Source organism: Bubalus bubalis, chromosome 11 (assembly GCF_019923935.1).
Source record: "Bubalus bubalis isolate 160015118507 breed Murrah chromosome 11, NDDB_SH_1, whole genome shotgun sequence".
Taxonomy (NCBI): domain Eukaryota; kingdom Metazoa; phylum Chordata; class Mammalia; order Artiodactyla; family Bovidae; genus Bubalus; species Bubalus bubalis.
The window spans coordinates 33,439,707-33,457,037 of record NC_059167.1 but is presented as its reverse complement, the minus strand read 5'-3'; the positions used below and the strand labels follow the sequence as shown (position 1 = coordinate 33,457,037).

Sequence of the window (17,331 nt, the reverse complement as noted above, 5' to 3'; positions counted from 1 at the left end):
TTTGATCCCTGGGTCAGGAAGATCCCCTGGAGAAGGAAATGGCAACCCACTCCAGTATTCTTGCCTGGAGAATCCCACGGACAGAGGAGCCTGGCGGGCTACAGTCCAGGGGGTCACAAAAAGTCAGACACAACTGAGTGACTGACACTGAGGCCACATGTTTCACCTTAAGGGTGATGATTCTTGGGTCATGCAGATGAGAATTATAACCCCCAGATTATCTTTTTCTGAACTACTGAAGACTTAGAATGAGTCAGAAATATGTTTTGATTTGATGACTGAAAGCAATCCTTTTAACTGTTTTGAAAAAAGTAGTCCAAGTGGGATGGCATGTACAGGCAGTGTCTTATTTATGGATATAGGCAATAAGAGCTGCATTTTTGTTGTCTGTATTCTCTTTGCCCTCCTCTGATTTCTCAAATGACCTAATTATACATGTTCTCAATATGTCTTATTAGCTAAAGAGTTGCTGATATGGTCAAAAGGCAAAATGCTGAGTATGTTTTGGTGCTTCTTATATTCCATGGCCTGATTATGGGCATTATTAAAATTACATCTTGACATTCTTCTAGAATATGGCATTAAAAATTTCCTAACACTTTCACAGTCAGAAGTGAAGTGCCTCCTATCATTTTAAAAGAAAAATTCCTGACTTCTCCAGCATGATTGACATTAATGCTCACCATTTTATCACCTATGATGTCTTAATTTATGTATTTACTTATTAACAACTACTTATTGGCTACTTAATTTTTCTATCAGGTCTTCTCATTACTAACAGATACTGTATTAGTTTCTTGAGGCTGCTGTAACAAATGGCCACAAACTTGGTGACTGAAAACAGCAAATATCTATTCTGTCATAGTTGTGGAGGCCCGAAGTTCAAAATCAGGCAGGGCCATGCTCACCACCGCAGTTCTGGGAGAGAATACATTCCTGCCTCTTCCAGTTTCTGGTTGCTGCCCCAGCTTTCCTAGGCTTGTGACCCCATCACTCCAATCTCTGTCTCTGTGGGTACATCACTCCTCCTCTTCTGTGGGTCTTTCCTGTGTGTATCTCTTCTAAGGATACTTGTTACTGGATTTAGCAGACACCTTGTTACTGGATGGGCTTCCCTGGTGGCTCAGAGGGTAAAGCGTCTGCCTGCAATGCAGGAGACCTGGGTTCAATCCCTGGGTCGGGAAGATCCCCTGGAGAAGGAAATAGCAACCCACTCCAGTATTCTTGCCCAGAGAATCCCATGGACAGAGGAGCCTGGTGGGCTACAGTCCACAGGGTTGCAAAGAGTTGGACATGACTGAGTGACTTCACTTTCATTTTCGCTTTGTTACTGGATTTAGCAGACACCCAGATCAACTTGGATGATCTTCTGTTTGTAAAAATCCTTAAGTTAAATATGTCTGCAAAGACTATTTTTTCAAGTAAGGTCACATTAATAGGTTCTGGAGATTAGGATGTGGACACCTTATTGGGGCCCACCATTTCACCCACCACAGATGCCAATTTTAAAATATTAAGTTGGCCAAAAAGTTCATAAGATGTTTTTCCATAACGTTATGGAAAAACTCTAATGAACTTTTTTGTTAGCCCAATAGCATGCTTTGTAACTTCTAGGTAGATTTCCTAAATCTGCCATTTAAATATAAGTTACACAGCTGAGTTTTTTCTTCTAAAAGACCTCAAATAAACGTTGTCTTTTTTTATATGACCTTTTGCATAAGTTTCATTCATTCATTCTAATACAACTGATTTCCTTACTGGTAAATCTAATAGCATCTTACTGCCTTTTTATACTGTTCATGGGGTTCTCACGGCAAGAATACTGGAGTGGGATGAGATGGTTGGATGGCATCACTGATACAATAGGCATGAACCTGAGTGAACTCTAGGAGATGGTGAGGGACAAGAAGGCCCAGTGTGCTGCCATTCATGGGGTTGCAAAAATTAGGACATGACTTAGCGACTGAACAACAACAGCAAATCTAACAGTGGGTGTGTTGATTTCCTTTTGGTAGTCACATTACACTGAAAAACCAGAAAAGCCCCTAAATCTCCTTTCTTTCCCTCTTGTCTGAAAAGATTTCCAAATTCTCATGGGTGATTCTCGTGGTGATAGATAGAAATGAGAAAGATCTTGTAAGTATGAGTTCATTCACTATATCCCTAAATACATACAGTCCCTACTTTGTCCCTTGTATTGTTCTAGGTGTTAGAGATAGAGGCAGAGCCAGTTTCATGGGTATTTGTACAGATGCACTGGGCCCCATAATGTTTCCATCTTGTAATTATTCACAATGTTTTTCAGCAAGGGGCTCTGCATTTTCATTTTCACTGGGCCCCACAAATTATGTCAACCCCAGCTGAATGGATCAGTGAGCAGTGTGAAGAAGGTTCTTGTTCTCAAGGACTCGTCGGGGTTCCTGACACTAGACAGCCAGTGCTTCATGAGTAATGCCATTATGCTAAGCCTCTTGGGTGTGATATCTAAGATTAGCTAGTGGAGAATGAGTGTGAGGCTGTATCTGGTATAGTCGAATGGTATCATGGACTGATTGAGAATTTTTCATCTTGTTTTCTGCGGTAGCTTTCCACTACTTGTCTGTGTCAAGTTTCAGTTCTGAATTTCTGAGCAGCATCTCCAAAGATACAACCAGAATTAGCTAACTGGCTATTAAGAAAATGTTTTCAGGATGATGGCTATCACAAACTCTCTAATATAGATGTGAATTTCAGCATTTAGCGAGGCAAGGACCCTGGAATCATTGCAACAGGAGCAATAGTTTGCAATAGCAAAAAAATGTTTCAACCCAGTCCTGGACATCTCTTTTAAAGAACAGCAATTGTGTGATGTTTATTTTCTGGAAAAACGCTCTTTGTTTGGATCTACTTTTAAATAATTATTTACTCAATATTTTGGTCACGGTGGCATGCCAGATTATATGAATGAGATCTGGCTCCTTTCGTCTGCATAGCTCTCAATCAATATAACAAAGGTCAAACATACAAAAAACTTTTTATTTTTAAATCCAGAATATCTCTGAAAGGAATAAACTCAGAACTGAAGTGGCTGGTGGAAGTTTAATGCTGTCCAATTAAGGATATGTACCCCAAAGTACAAGTTGTTGTTTTTAGTTCCATTTCTAGATTAGTCATACTAGATATATAGCCACTTTTAACAGCATTGTGCCACTACTGGTGACTTTAATTACTGTTTGGTAATCGTACTACTTACACCAATATTAATTAAATTCATGGGGGGGGGTGTAAAAAACATGAGTTGTCCTAACATGTTGACTGGGGGAAAAAAAAACACAAAAAACAAATCATAATCTTTACTGTGGCTAATTTTCTCAGACCCTTCTTCCCCAAGTACAGAAGGAGTTGATCATACCATTAATTCTAAAAAAAAGAACTTATTTTCCCTGAGTGCCTCCTGTTGACATCAGCTGACTGCCCAATGGAAAAAATCTTTTATCCTCTCATGACATTGTAACTGCCTGGGTGTTCTAGCGCATCTTCAAATTTCAATCTGTACTCAGAACCAAATAAGTTTTGCAGAAACTCCACAAAACAAAGCAGCTCTCCCAATGCCAAGGATTTATGATTAAATGCAGCCTCACGCATCGAATCAAGTGTGCTATTACCCTCACTCCCATGAACCTGTCTTTCAGCACGATCCATGACAGCAAGAAGACAAAGGCTTTGTTACAACAGAACAGAGCAGAGACATCCGTGGCTGTCAGCTTCTTTAAAGCCAGTAAATACAGGTAATTAGTCAAAGTCCATAGAATAGAAAAGGGAGCAGTTCTTTTAAGAAAGAGCTTCAACGTCAGACCATCTTCACCAAAAATTCGACTGCATTCCCTAAGGAAGAAAGAGAGGTTAATAGGTATTGATGTTAACACATCTTGTGTGGACTAGCTCTTGACAGCCATTTTTAGGCAAGAGCACAAACCCTCAAGACCCATTATTCACGTGTGGAACCTACTGAACCCAAGGCTGTCATCTTCAGGCCATGAGGGGAAGGGTTGCATGGAGGAGTTCCCATCTCCCCAAACACAGGCCTTCCCTACCCATTCTGCAAGATTCTGGGGGTAGCCATTCTGCTTTTGCTGAATATTCTTGGAGAAACCTGGAGAAATCCAGAAATGAGTGGTTGCTGGAATTACTAGCTATTTGAAGATACAGAAGATGCTTTCTCAATGGACAAATGCAACAGTGTCAAGACAGCTGCTACAGATTGAATAGGCTACAGACAATGTGCAACCTCACACAGCATGTGAAGGCAAGTGCAGCTCAGTATTTTATTATTCCTAAAACATTATGCCTCTTTCTAACATATCTGCCCACTGAACTAATTTCTTTTACACCTTCCCTGGTAGCTCAGCTGGTGAAGAAAACGCCTGCAATCCAGGAGACCCCAGTTCAATCCCTGGGTCGGGAAGATCCCCTAGAGAAGGGGTAGGCTACCCACTCCAGTATTCTTGGGCTTCCCTTGTGGCTCAGATGGTAAAGAATCCGCCTGCAATGCAGAAGATCTGGGATCGATTGCTGGGTTGGGAAAATCCCCTGGAGAAGGACATGGCAACCCACTCCAGTATTCTTGCCTGGAGAATCCCCATGAACAGAGGAGCTTGTGGGCTACAGTCCATGGGGTCACAAAGAGTCGGACACGAGCTGAGCCACTAAGCACAGCATAGCATTTTTAAGGCAGAAAAAATGAAGGAAGTGTCTGTGACAACCCCCAAATCATAAAATAAATAAAATTCAAGTTGCATTTACATACAAACTTTGACCATTCTGGAGGAGTTGTCTGAATATACTGCTTAAAAATAGTCATTTCAGTTAAATCTTTGATTTGCATGGTTTCTGACTAAATTAATTATTTAGTCCAGAGGGTTGTTTTAATCAAAATGTTGAGGCTAGCAATATATACAGGCGATATTTAAAGTGATAGAATAACAATGCCTTTTTGATTATGGACTGAAAACAGGCTGGGAGTCGTTCATGAACATTCAAGCTTTCGTTAGGCAACTATCTCGAGTCAGGCGTTGTTTTTTTTCAAGAGTAATATAAATATCCCGTTTAAAGCAACAAGTTATTCACAGTTGCATGTTTATGTTTATAAATCTATTTATATGGCTCTAGATAGCTCTAGTTTCTGGTTTCTCTTCTAGCTCTTTCTGAAGAGAGATAATTGTGTCTCAAAGTATTACTTTGCCTCAAAGCAATCTCCAGGCAATGTCTGCCTCCCCTGTATGAAGTGATTCAGCCCACAGGAGGACTGCATGTGGGGAGGGCATGACCAAGTGGTGAGGCTTCAGGCTCAGGGGGATGAGCTTCAATATCAAGTCTCGTAGTAAACATTGCTTCCAAGCAGCTGAGAACACAGGGAATTGTAGGCCAGTGACTCTCGGAAGGTTAAAAATCCATTTTGAACACATGGACATGCATGCCGTGGTTTTACTTTCATGTGAGAGACAACCAAAATGGAAAGGTTTCATAAAATCAAAATGGGATTTCCCAAAGCTAAATTTTAACTTGAAGGAGACAAAACTTCAGTGAAGGGACTAAATAAGCCAGAGGCAAAACCTTTTGCAAAGTAAACAGAAATTACACATGCTCACACACACAGGAAAATGGATGGCGTCTCTGCTTTGTTTGGCTTTATTGAGGTGTAATTGATTTACAATATTATAAAATGGATGGCCTTTCTAAAGCCCTACTGTTGAGATACTCAGAATCAGAGGCACACACAGAGCAAGCAACAGTTTTTATGGAGCATCTAGGCACATGCTTTGTATTCTGTCCTTACAGAGAGATTTGGTCCTTGAGGAAATCTACCAGGGAGAGCTGGAGTGGGGAGTCAGGGGTTTATTTATCCTGACATCTATAACTTCTAAACATCCTTTAAAATACATATTTATTAAAAACCACAACAAATCTATTTATGATTAAAGGCTTTCTTTTCCTGTCACAAGCCCTAGCCAGTGATGGTTCTTCTTACCAAGGGCTCCACCATCATGCTGGGTAGAATGCACTCAAAGACTTTGGATTCAGGAAAGGAAACACCCTGCCCCGTGGGGAAGCCAGCAGAGGCAGGTGGGCTGGGGAGAGTGCCCCCAGTATAGCAGTGCTGCCTAGCAGAGGCTCTTGGCCTGGCTTATCCTGGCCCCCAAGAACTGGCTTCCTCCTTGTTACCCTTTCTTCCCCTTTCCTCTCAGTGCCAACCTTCTCCCCACTTGTCACTGCTGTTACAAGAATTAAAATTGGTCTCCATTCAAACACCAGTTCACCTGCGTAAAACCTCTTGCTGTTTAAGCATTAAGTGCTAGGAAATGTGAAAATTTCTTTTAAAAAGATGGATTTCTTGGGAGAAACAGATAACAACAGCCTGTCTCTCCCTGGGATGATGAGATCAGAATTTCTAGACAAGAAGCATTGACAGGAGGCAAAATTTGGAAAGAAGCTTAGAAGTTGGGGGTACTGACAATGTAATCATGCTCGTCACTGTTCCAGCAGCTACTAGTTATGGAACACTTTCTGCACGTTGGATGGCATCTTAAGCACATTTCCTAGCTTCCTGACATATGGCAGGTGTATCTTTGGCTCTAGTTTCAGGCTTTCTAGAGATTTTTTCCCCTTAAGAAATGACCCTTTGATATTCTTTTGATATACCATCAAAACTGGTATATAATTTTTTTCTTAAATTTCAAATTTACCTGAGGCAATTGAATTCTCTTAACTGTATATAAATGGCATGATTGAAATATCAAAAACTACTTCCAAATGAACAATCCTTACCATCCAGTTTTGATACTTTGTTGAAAATTCTTTTGATGTTAGTGATACAGAAAAAACTGGAAATGCTTTCATACCATTCAAGAGAAAGGGAGAAAACTGAGGGTTTGATGCTATGGGATACATCCAGTTTCCAGTCTTAGACACTAACTATTCTCCCCTTGTTCTGCCATGAGAGCTTCGTGGGGTGACTTCTTGGCAGACAGTGTTAATGGCAGAGTCCCTTGGCAGACTCTCCTTTGGCAGAGTCCATAGGGAATAAAGATCAAGGATCTCAGAATTTTCTGGCAGTGTTTACCTTTCATATGGAGGGGGCCACTGGATAATATTCCCTTCAAAGACAATGTTTTCTGCTTGAAAATAAAAGCTCTTTGATTCAGTTTCAGAAATGGTCAACTTCATGCTAGGACTAACAGGTGGAGGTGTCCTGTCAAGTCACAGATTTCACTAAATTCAGAGTTCGTTCAGTGTGAGAGAAACTCATTCCCCAAACAACACTTCTGTCAGCAGGAGCCTCTTGTTGTAAATGTGTTCTCTTAAGTAACACTGACCTGGCTTGCTTTGAGGTCTTCTGAGGCATTACTTCCCATACTAACCTTTTGCTGTTTTTAATCTGCATATGTGTCTAAACCATAGGAACCTTTGAGTAGAACACATACACTATAAGTAAATGGAGGTATCTGCAATCAGGGAGAACTTTATTCTGATGATCATGTCCCCTGCAATCATGTATTAAGTATTGTTATCTAAAAAGATCTTATGCCCCAGGATCATGTCTGTTTTAATGGGAAGAAATTAGTCTTAGCAATCCTTAACAGATATAAGGCTTTTTTCTTTCCTCCAAACAAGAAAACACTTCTTTTTGAACTGGTTTTTGTTGCTTTAATGATAGCAGAATGTTCATGGACACACAGAGAAAGTCAGCTCACAGTGTGACTTCAGTATTCCCGGGCAATTCCAAGCTGGTGATAGAAATTGGAAGTTGAAGATAAAGCCTTCAGAATGTCTTACGTTTTTAAGGACAGTCTTATCATGTTATCATAAGGTAAAAGGGCAAGGTAGAAAGGTTATTTGGGCTCCTGTAAGACAAATTTATTGCCATTCTGCTGAGGAGGAATAAGCAAAAAAGCTGTCACTCTCCCATTGCCATCTGCTGAGGTCAAGACCACTGTTTTCTCTTGGTGAGCAGAGTGACTGTCCTGGAAGTTGTTCCTTGATTCTGATTTTTCTTTTCAAGAAGCTGTCTGTTAGCAAAGGACCTTTAACCCAAATGCTACTTTTGCCTTTCCTCAGTGCTGCGCAGGACTAGATGACATGACTCTGCCAACTTTCCCATCTCTCCAAGATGGAGCTGCATAAGCCAGATCTAACTCAGAGCAACCAATACAACCATGGCACTGTCAAGTTCATGGCCAGCAAACCAACAGACAAAGCTCTCTGTTCCTAGCCAGCAGAGAACAGATTCTTTTAAACCATCCCAAGGCCAGACTTCCATTTGCATGAGACCAAGTCATTTTATCTGCTATAACACCACTGTGTCCAGAATACTGAGCAAGTGTTTTTGTAAGAATCTTATTAATACAGTGTTTTTTTTTCTTTCTGGGCTCAAGACCCTGGGTTGTTCTTTGAAAACATGATAAGAGAGAGATTGAGCTGGATTAAAATCTGGGTTCCATTATTTATAAATGTGTGACCTTGGACAAGTCACTGAATCTCTCCAAACCTGTTTTTCTTGTGCTAAAATAGGGATAATTAACACCACCTTAAAAGTGTTACACCACACTTAAAAGGTGGCTGTTACCACCAATGATAATTAGATAAGATCTGCAAAAGCACTAGCGCAATGCCTGGCATGTTGTAGACGATAATTTTGGAGGGAGGAGTGAGCTGATTCTGTTTCTTCATGTTCATATGTTCATTACTGACCTTAGATCCTGCCTCTCCACACTCAACTCACCTTCCAAAGAGATGAAATCATGCATATTTGCATGAAATTATTTCAAACCATCTCCTATTGGCCATTTAATATGAAACCTACCTGAATTTTTTCATTGGAGATTGTTTTTCTTGAGCAGTGGCCAGATGACCAGAATAATAGACTGGGAAAAACATAATGTTCCAGTTTGTTGAAAACCAAGTCATGAAAAATGGACAGTAGAAGTTCTTATAAGTAATTTTTACAATCTGTGTGGTTCCAACCCAAGATGATGACACTGACAAGATGATCAAAAGTCCCCAGACAGCCTTCAGAACCAGGGACATGCAGGATAGGCAGCGAGCCTTGATTCTGTTTTCTTGGCTGCTGTTCTCAGGATGAGTCTGTGTTCCATCATCCCCTGCAAACAGGAAAGGAATACAAATGTGTGGAAATCAAGTTATAAAACAGAAATCAAAGAGACAGACAGTAGAATCACCAGTGTTTTGTTTTCCCTGCTATCATTTGAAGAGACAAATAACACTGGCTCATTTTCTGTCTGGATTCTCTGCTCTATAAGGTGTACTGTGTTTCTGGGACCCTTATCCAGGCCATGATGATGCTGATGAACTTGGTGGATGCTCTCTGTTCTCAGGGGAACCCTACCCACCTCCTTGTGAGAGCATTTCAGCTTCAAAGGCTTTGGCCTTGGCCACATGATCTGCTTTGCCTAATCAAACATGAACAGATGGTATGTTCACCATCTGTGGTATGGTATGCCAGCTCTCAGTAGAAGCTTTAAGAGGCTTCACACAGTCCCACTACCTATTTCTGCTCTTCCTTTCTGCCACTAGAATGGAAAATCTCAAATAGAAGCTGGTCTATGTGGGAGAATGAGCAGGACCTAGTTAGAACCCTGTATTCACCAACATAAAAAGTGAATGAGAAATAAGTACTTATTGTTATTTCCCACTGTTTTTTTTTTTTTTTTTTAAACTGCAGCAAAGATTAAACAGAGTAAGTCTGGACTGCACAAAATCACCTCCTACCTCAGAACAAATTACTATTTAATATATTTCTGGGAGCACAGTGAGTTCTGCTTTATATTTTTACATTTACTAAGAAAATTTAGTAGCATTTTTTTTTCACATTGAAATAGCCGAAGTTCTCCAAAAGTGACAATCATAAAGGCCTTCTCCCTAAGAGTGAAAACAAGTTCAACACAATGAATTTATATACCTATCAGGACATTAAGTGAGAGCAGTGGTCATCCTGAGTCCCCAGATGGTAGAATCCAGGGAAAGGTAGACAGAATTGTCTGTAAGATTCCATGGTGTTTCCAGGGACCTCCTCTAAGCATAATGTTTATCCTGGGCTTACGCAAGTGGTACAGCCCACACACTGAGAGTGATAGTGGATGGGTTTCTCACATTCCTCTTCAGAACCTGCCGGCTCTCTGCTGAATGTTTCCATTGTTTAATGACCCAGGCGTGACTGCCCCGCTGTGGCAAAGGCTTTCATCCAGCCATTTATTTGGGGAAAGCAGATAGCAAACCTTGAAAGTGAATTTTTCATTGGAGAGTATAAACCAAGCAGGATGAACAGGCAATTACTACGTGACTTCCAAGTCTTATAAACAGAATTCTCAGAGCCAAGTCTCCGGAAGATGAAAACTGGTATTCTTTTTATTTATTTATTCAACAAAGTCCTGTGGAGACTACCAGGAGCTAGTTAAATAGGTCCCAGGGGTTCAAAAATGAAAGACTTGAGCTCATAATCTAGAGGAAGGTCAGGAAACACGTCTAAAACAGTGGGAGAAGGGCCGTGTATGGCAGATACAAGGCCACGTGGAGGCAGACAAGAAGCACTTGTTAAGATGAGGTGTAGTGGCCAGGAGAAACTTCCATGATGTAGTAACATTGAGATGAGGCTGAAAGTATGCTAACCAGAATCCTTGGCTGTGTATAGACTAGACCTGATAACACTCTTCAAATTCGTTATGTCCATGTGGTTTATACAGAGAGTAGAGGGGAAAAAACAAAAATGAATAAGAGGGCAGAACAAGAGCTGCTGTCTTGGAAGGCTGGAAAGGGAACACGAGCCTACCCAAGTAAGTGGGTTATTACCAGTCCCATTTTACAGATGCAAAAACTGAGACTTGTATTAAAGGTTGTTCAAGGTTGAGCCCAAGTCAGTATGACTCCAGGGTCTAAACTTTTTATTCTGAATATTCGTTTGGTCTAGGTTTCAGGCTTGAGCTCCCCATTTAAGCACTGGAAGCTTCAGAAATGGTTTAGAGAGAAGTTTCCTGGCAGGAATGGCAGCCTTGCATGAGGTTTAATAGAAGAGAAAGGTATACTACACTTTAGATCACACTATTCTAAGGGACTAGCTCATAAAGGAAGAATGATTCTACAAAGATTATTTGTATCCCTTTGACATCTGCCTTTACTGTCACCTTTGAAGATGGATCTGTACACTGTCAGAGCATACAGAGTACTTTCGATGACACCAATAGTCACCTAAATCCTCCCATAGTATTGGCTCATCTTCTGCGAACTAGATTGAATTGTTGACAATTCTTTAATTTTACTATCTGTAGATACCATAGGAAGATTGACTCTCCAGGGTTCTTTTATTTTTCTGATCATTTAAATGTGAGTTTCTATAGTCCTGCTTAGATTTATTATTTTGTATACATCATTAAAATTGATTTATCAGTTATTCCATTCGTCTCTCTGAATCTTGATTAGAGTCACACAGATGGATGGTAGAGGCCACTGGAATTTGGATGCATGAGTGAAAGTCCTAGCCCTGCTACCAGAAGGCCCTGAGTATATATTTAATTCTGGTCTTAGCGTCTCTGTCAAACACCAATAATACTTAGCTCATGGGATTCATTTTGAGGTTAAGTACCATAACATTCATGAGAGCATCGAGCTGCTCTTGAAATTCTTCTCCTTTTCTTTTTCTTTTTGGTGTCTAGGAATATTCCCAAGTGTCTTCCAAATCATTGCAGAAAGAGTAAATTATGCCACATGTGGTCTTCAATGGTACAGTCTTTGAGATTTGTAATTGGTATATGATAGATAGGGCAAATTTATTAACCATACTTAATTAACTGCAACATTCTGTTCTGCAGATAACTGGGATAATAAGAATATTACTGCAACTAATTAAAGCCAATTAAAACTTTCTGAAGACTTACAATGTCATTTTCTTCATTTTTTACAAAAGAGTTTTGGCCCTGGGGTCCATAGTTGCTGATATTCCATTTTAAAATATTGTCATTTTGGGGAAAAAAATATTTTCTCATAAAAACCCCTAATCAAATAAGTAGGACCCTGGAAGAGGCTTTCACACCTCCTCTATGCCTTCATTTACCTGCATCCCCTGAATTATTTCTCTTCTGCTTATTTTTTAAAGCTAGTGTTCTCAAAGTTATAAGGTTTTTGTTTTTTTTTATTTTTTTCCACTACCCACTTGTTTTGAATAGAGTTATTTTGTTGTTTTTGCTGGTGTCACTATTGACTTTAAGGATGCAAGAGATTTTAATATATTGCTGGCCAAGCTGAAGGAATAAATGGAGAAGGGGAGATTGAAAGTGTTAGGTGGAAGAGATGGAGAGGAGGTAATCATGGATGTAGGAGGAGTCGGCATCAGAATGGTAGCAAACACAGAGGTCAAAAGCGGCCCCTGCAACGATGACAGTGGAAGTCTCTCAGTCAAGTCTGACTTTCTGCGACCCCGTGGACTGTAGCCTGACGGCTCCCTCTGTCCATGGAATTCTCCAGGCCACGATACTGGAGTGGATAGCCGTTCCCTTCTCCAGGGGATCTTCCCAACCCAGGGATTAAACCCAGGTTTCCCGCATTGCAGGTGGATTCTTTACCATCTGAGCCACCAGGGAAGCCCCTGCAATGATGATAATTAGCAAATTAGCAAGCAAGAGAACAGAGACACTTTGAGGCAGGGAGGAAAGCATCTGTTAGCACACAATTGTTTCAGTCTTTTCAGGAAGGTAAAAAAAAGGGTGGTCATATGATGAGAGGAAGTGAATATGGACTCGAAGCTTGAGATTATCTCTGGGGAAGGCAGTATGATGTCCATCACCAAAATGTAACAGTATTGGGCAGCAGCCTCGTGGACCCAGCTGTGTTTATTTTTTTCACGTGAGTTGTTTTATTGTGAAATTTGTTTTACCGCAAGAGTCTAGAAACAAACCCACAGTATCTCTGAGGTCTGTCTGTATACTGTACTTAACTATCTTTGCTTCTTTGCCACCCATTCTTCCTCAACTGCTACATTTTGGCTTTTGCCCCATGACTCTGTTGAAATTTCTCTTGCTAGATAATAATAAATAATCTCCTGTTTTTGAAGTTCAATGGATACTTTTTCACTACTTCCTTTAGATGAAATAACAACCTTCTATATCACTAACCTCTCCTTTTCAGTTTATTTTGCTGAGTCCTGTTCCTCGTCCTCTTCTGATCATTTTAGAGTTTTCCAGAGTTCTGTCTCTGTTTAGCTCTCTCTTGTGTCCTTCTTCATCTTTTAAGGATTTTATGCATACTCCTGTGTTGCAGGCAGATTCTTTACCATCTGAACCACTAGGGAAGTCCCATGCATGTTCCAGCTATGTTTTAAAATGATACATTCACTGGGAAACCCATGGATATAGTTAAGAGATTTATCTAGTGAATCTAGTAACCCAAGTATTCCAGGGGTTGGTAAGTGATCAGGCAGATGTGAGGAAAGGTTAAAGGTCTTGATTTAATAGTAAATGCTGATCAGGGAGGCAACTGAAGTGTCCTGAAGGAGGTATAAAATTGGAAAACTAGAAGGGCTCCAAGGACTGGCAGTCCTAATAAAGATAAAAGCAGAGTCTATGATTTTACTGGTGCTTTTATTCTTCTCAGAATGGGTACAGCTTGCTATTACTAAATCCCAGGACTGAGATAAAAGGTGCTGGCTTTTGCCATCTTGAAGATAAGAAAAATAGTTTCCTTATAAACTTCATTAGAAGTCACTGTTTAACCACGTGTTAAGCCCTCCAACTATCGGTTTTGGTATTGTTTCTCTGCTACACTGTACCCTGTCCATCATTAATGGATTATATCTATACACTTCTCTTCTTCCTGTTCCTCCCACTTGATAAACTTTGCTCACATGTACTCCTGATAGTCAGTGTCACATCTCTACATTCTGTGCCAATGGTGAGATCTTTCACTGCTGGCTAGAAGCTTACCCCATGTACTGTTATTTAAGAGGAGGTCACTCACATACCTGATCTGTTTTGCCTCTCAGCTCTGTGCCCACAAACTCCAGAGGATCCTCGACTCTGAAGTTCAAGAATAGGAGCGGAGGAATCTTCTGTGACAGAGAGAGGGGACAGCTGTCTGCTGATGCTACTGTGTGAACTGGGGCAGTTGGCTCCAGGTTTACATCGAGTAACTGATGATCTGGAGGTACCTGGGAAGAAAGAGATCAGTGAAAATTTCCCGGAGGAAAAACATATTTTAAATGTTGTGGCAGTAAAATATATGGCACATTCATTGAGTTCGTTTCTGATTTTACAAAAGGGCCTCCAAAAAGAAAATGCTATGTTGGTAAAGTCTGTTCCCTAAGATAAAGGGTCCTTTTAGACAAATCCATTAACTAAATGAACATTAGAAAATGGTGTTTGGGTTGATTTAGCTGTTCTGAATTAGAACTGTTCTTAAAGTCGAATAGTTTACCTCAGGGAAAGCAAAATGGTGTTATTTTTTTTCTCCCTTTTCTTCCTGAGGTTGACTGTTGAATTCCTACCTGGTAAAACTGCCAACTAGCTCTCCTACTAAACCTTCTATACACTTTTCCATCAGTTTGATCACTAAAATCCAACTTTGTTTTATCTCCTCTGTTCTGTCTAGGAGATTTATTCAATATGTTGAATAAAAGTGGTGCGAGTGGGATGCTTTCAACTTTTTTCACTGTTGAGAATGATGTTAGCTGTAGGTTTGTCATATATGCCCTTTATTATGTTGAGATAAATTCACTCTATTCCCACTTTCTGGCGAGTTTTTAATGACGAATGGAAGTTGAATTTTGTCAGAAGTGTTTTCTGCATCATATGATTTTTATTCTTCAATTTGTTAATGTGTATAGCACTGATTGCTTAGCAGATAATGAAAAGCCCTTGCATCTCTGGGATAAATTCCATTTGATCATGGTATACTATCTTTTGATGTATCTTTGGATTTGGTTTGCTAATATTTTGTTGAGGACTTCTGCATCTACATTTTTGCATCAGTGATATTGGCCTGAAGTTTTCTTTTTTGTCTGGTTTTGGTATCAGGGTGATGGTGGCACCATAGAATAAGTTTGAAAGTGTTCCTGCCGCTGCAATTTTTTTTGAATAATTTAAGAAAGATAGCTTTAATTATTCTCTAAATGTTGGGTAGAATTCACCTTCACCATTTGGTCCTGGACTTTTGTTTACTGGAGATTTTTTCTTTTTCTTTTCTTTATTACTGATTCAATTTCATCACTGATAATTAGTCTGTTTGTATTTTGTATGTCTTCCTGGTTCAGACTTGGAAAATAGTACATGTTAGGAATTTCTCTAGGCTGTCCATTTTATTTGCATATAGTTGCCCTTAGGAGTCTCTTATGATCCTTTGTATTTCCGTGGTGTTGGATGTAACTTCTTTTTCATTTCTGAAATTACTGATTTGGACCTTCTCTTTTTCATGATGAGTCTGGCTAAAGTTTTATCAATTTTATCTTTTCAAAGAAACTGCTCTTAGTTTTGTTGATCTTTTCTACTTTTTCTATTTATTTCTGTTCTGATCTTTATCATTTATTTCCTTCTACTAATGGGTTTTGTTTGTTCTTTGCTTTCTAGCTCCATCTGGCCCAATGTGTCACTTCAGGCTAGTGTTTCCTTGTTAATTTTCTGTCTGAATAATCTGCCCATTGATGTAAGTGGGGTGTTCAAGTCCTCTATTAGTATTACATTACTGTTGATATATCCATTTATGTCTGTTAATATTTGCTTTTATGTATTTAGGTGCTCCTATGTTGGGTGTATATTTATAATTGCTGTTATCTTCTTAGATTGATCCTTTGATCATTATGTAATGTCCTTTTTTTTGTCTGTTGTAACAGTCTCTGTTTTAACTATTTTAAGTCTATTTTATCTGATATAAGTATTGTGACCCTGGCTTTCTTTTGATTTCCATTAGCATGGAATACCTTTTTCTATTTCTCACTTTCAGTCTGTACATGTCTTTGGATATGAAGTCTACTGTAGGTCTTGTTTTTATATCCCTTCAGCCTTTTTTGTTTTAGTAATACTTTTAAAAATTGAATTAAAGTTTATTTAAAATGTTGTGCCAATCTGCGCTATACAATAAACTGAGTTATACACATATGTACACTTTTTAAAAAATATTCTTTTCCATTATGGTTTATCCTAGGAGACTGGGTATAGTTCCCTGTGCTATACAATAGGAACATGTTTATCCATTCTAAATATAAGAGTCTGCATCTACCAGTTCCAAACTCCCAGTCCATCTCTCCCTCCACCCCTCCCCCTTGGCAACCACAGGTCTGATCTCTATGTCTGTGAGTATGTTTCTGTCTTGTAGATAGATAGGTTCACTTGTGCCATACCTTAGATTCTGCCTATAAGTGATATCATATGGTATTTGTCTTTCTCTGACTTACTTTACTTAGTATGATAATCTCTAGTCACATCTATGTTGCTGCAAATGGCATTATCTTTTTTTTTATGGCTGAAATAGTATTCCATTGTATATATGTACCACACTTCTTTATCCATTCATCTGCTGATGGACATTTAGGTTGTCTCCATGTTTTGGCTATTGTGAATAGTGCTGCTATGAACACAGGGGTGCGTGTATCTTTTTATATTAGTTTTCTCTGAATATATGCCCAGGAGTAGGATTTCTGGGTCATATAGTAGTTCTATTTTTAGTTTTCTGAGGAACATCCATACTGTTTTCTATAGTGGCTGCACCAACTTACATCCCACCAACCGTGTAGGATGGTTCCATTTTCTCCACACCCTCTCCATCATTTGTTATTTTTAATGATGACTTTTTAATGATGGCCATTCTTACTGGAGTAAGGTGGTACTTCCTTTTACTTTTGATTTGCATTTCTCTAATACTTAGTAATGTCGAGCATGTTTTCACCTGCCTAAGGTCCATCTATATACTGTCTTTGGAGAAATGTCTGTTAAAGTCTTCAGCCCATGTTTTGATTGGGTTGTTTGTTTTGTTGTTGTTGAGTTGTATGAGCTGTTTGTATATTTTGAGGATTAAGTCCTTATCTGTCACATCATTTGAGATTATTTTCTCCCTTTCTGCAGGTTGTCTTTTTTTTTTTTTTTTTAAATGATTTCCTTTGTTGTGCAAACACTTGTAAGTCTGATTAGGTCCCGTTTGTTTATTTTTGTATTTTTTTTTCCCTATTGCCTTGGGAGGCTGACCTAAGAAAACACTGGTTGGACTTATGTCAGAGAATGTTTTGCCTATGCTGTCTCCTAGGAGTTTTGAGGTGTCATATCTTATACTTAAGTTTTCAAGCCATTTTGAGTTTATTTTTGT

At 39.4% G+C, this 17,331-nt stretch overlaps 1 protein-coding gene across 7 annotated transcripts in view; it reads right to left on the bottom strand.

Moving 5' to 3' along the window:
• Positions 1–17,331, bottom strand: part of SLC35F4 (solute carrier family 35 member F4) — a 288,486-nt gene that overhangs the window by 17,752 nt on the left and 253,403 nt on the right. For 3 of the 7 annotated variants that reach the window (XM_044924926.2, XM_044924927.2, XR_006542714.2), the window contains exons 2-4: positions 14,003–14,188; positions 8,840–9,137; positions 3,645–3,864 (exon numbers count right to left, since the gene is read on the bottom strand). The exons of 1 other annotated variant lie outside the window; for it this stretch is intronic. In XM_044924926.2, the coding sequence (XP_044780861.1) occupies positions 3,645–3,864; positions 8,840–9,137; positions 14,003–14,188 (704 nt within the window). Of the gene's footprint in view, positions 1–3,644; positions 3,865–8,839; positions 9,138–14,002; positions 14,189–17,331 lie in introns of those variants that run through there. 3 more of the 7 variants (XM_044924928.2, XM_044924929.2, XM_044924930.2) reach the window with 3 other exon arrangements.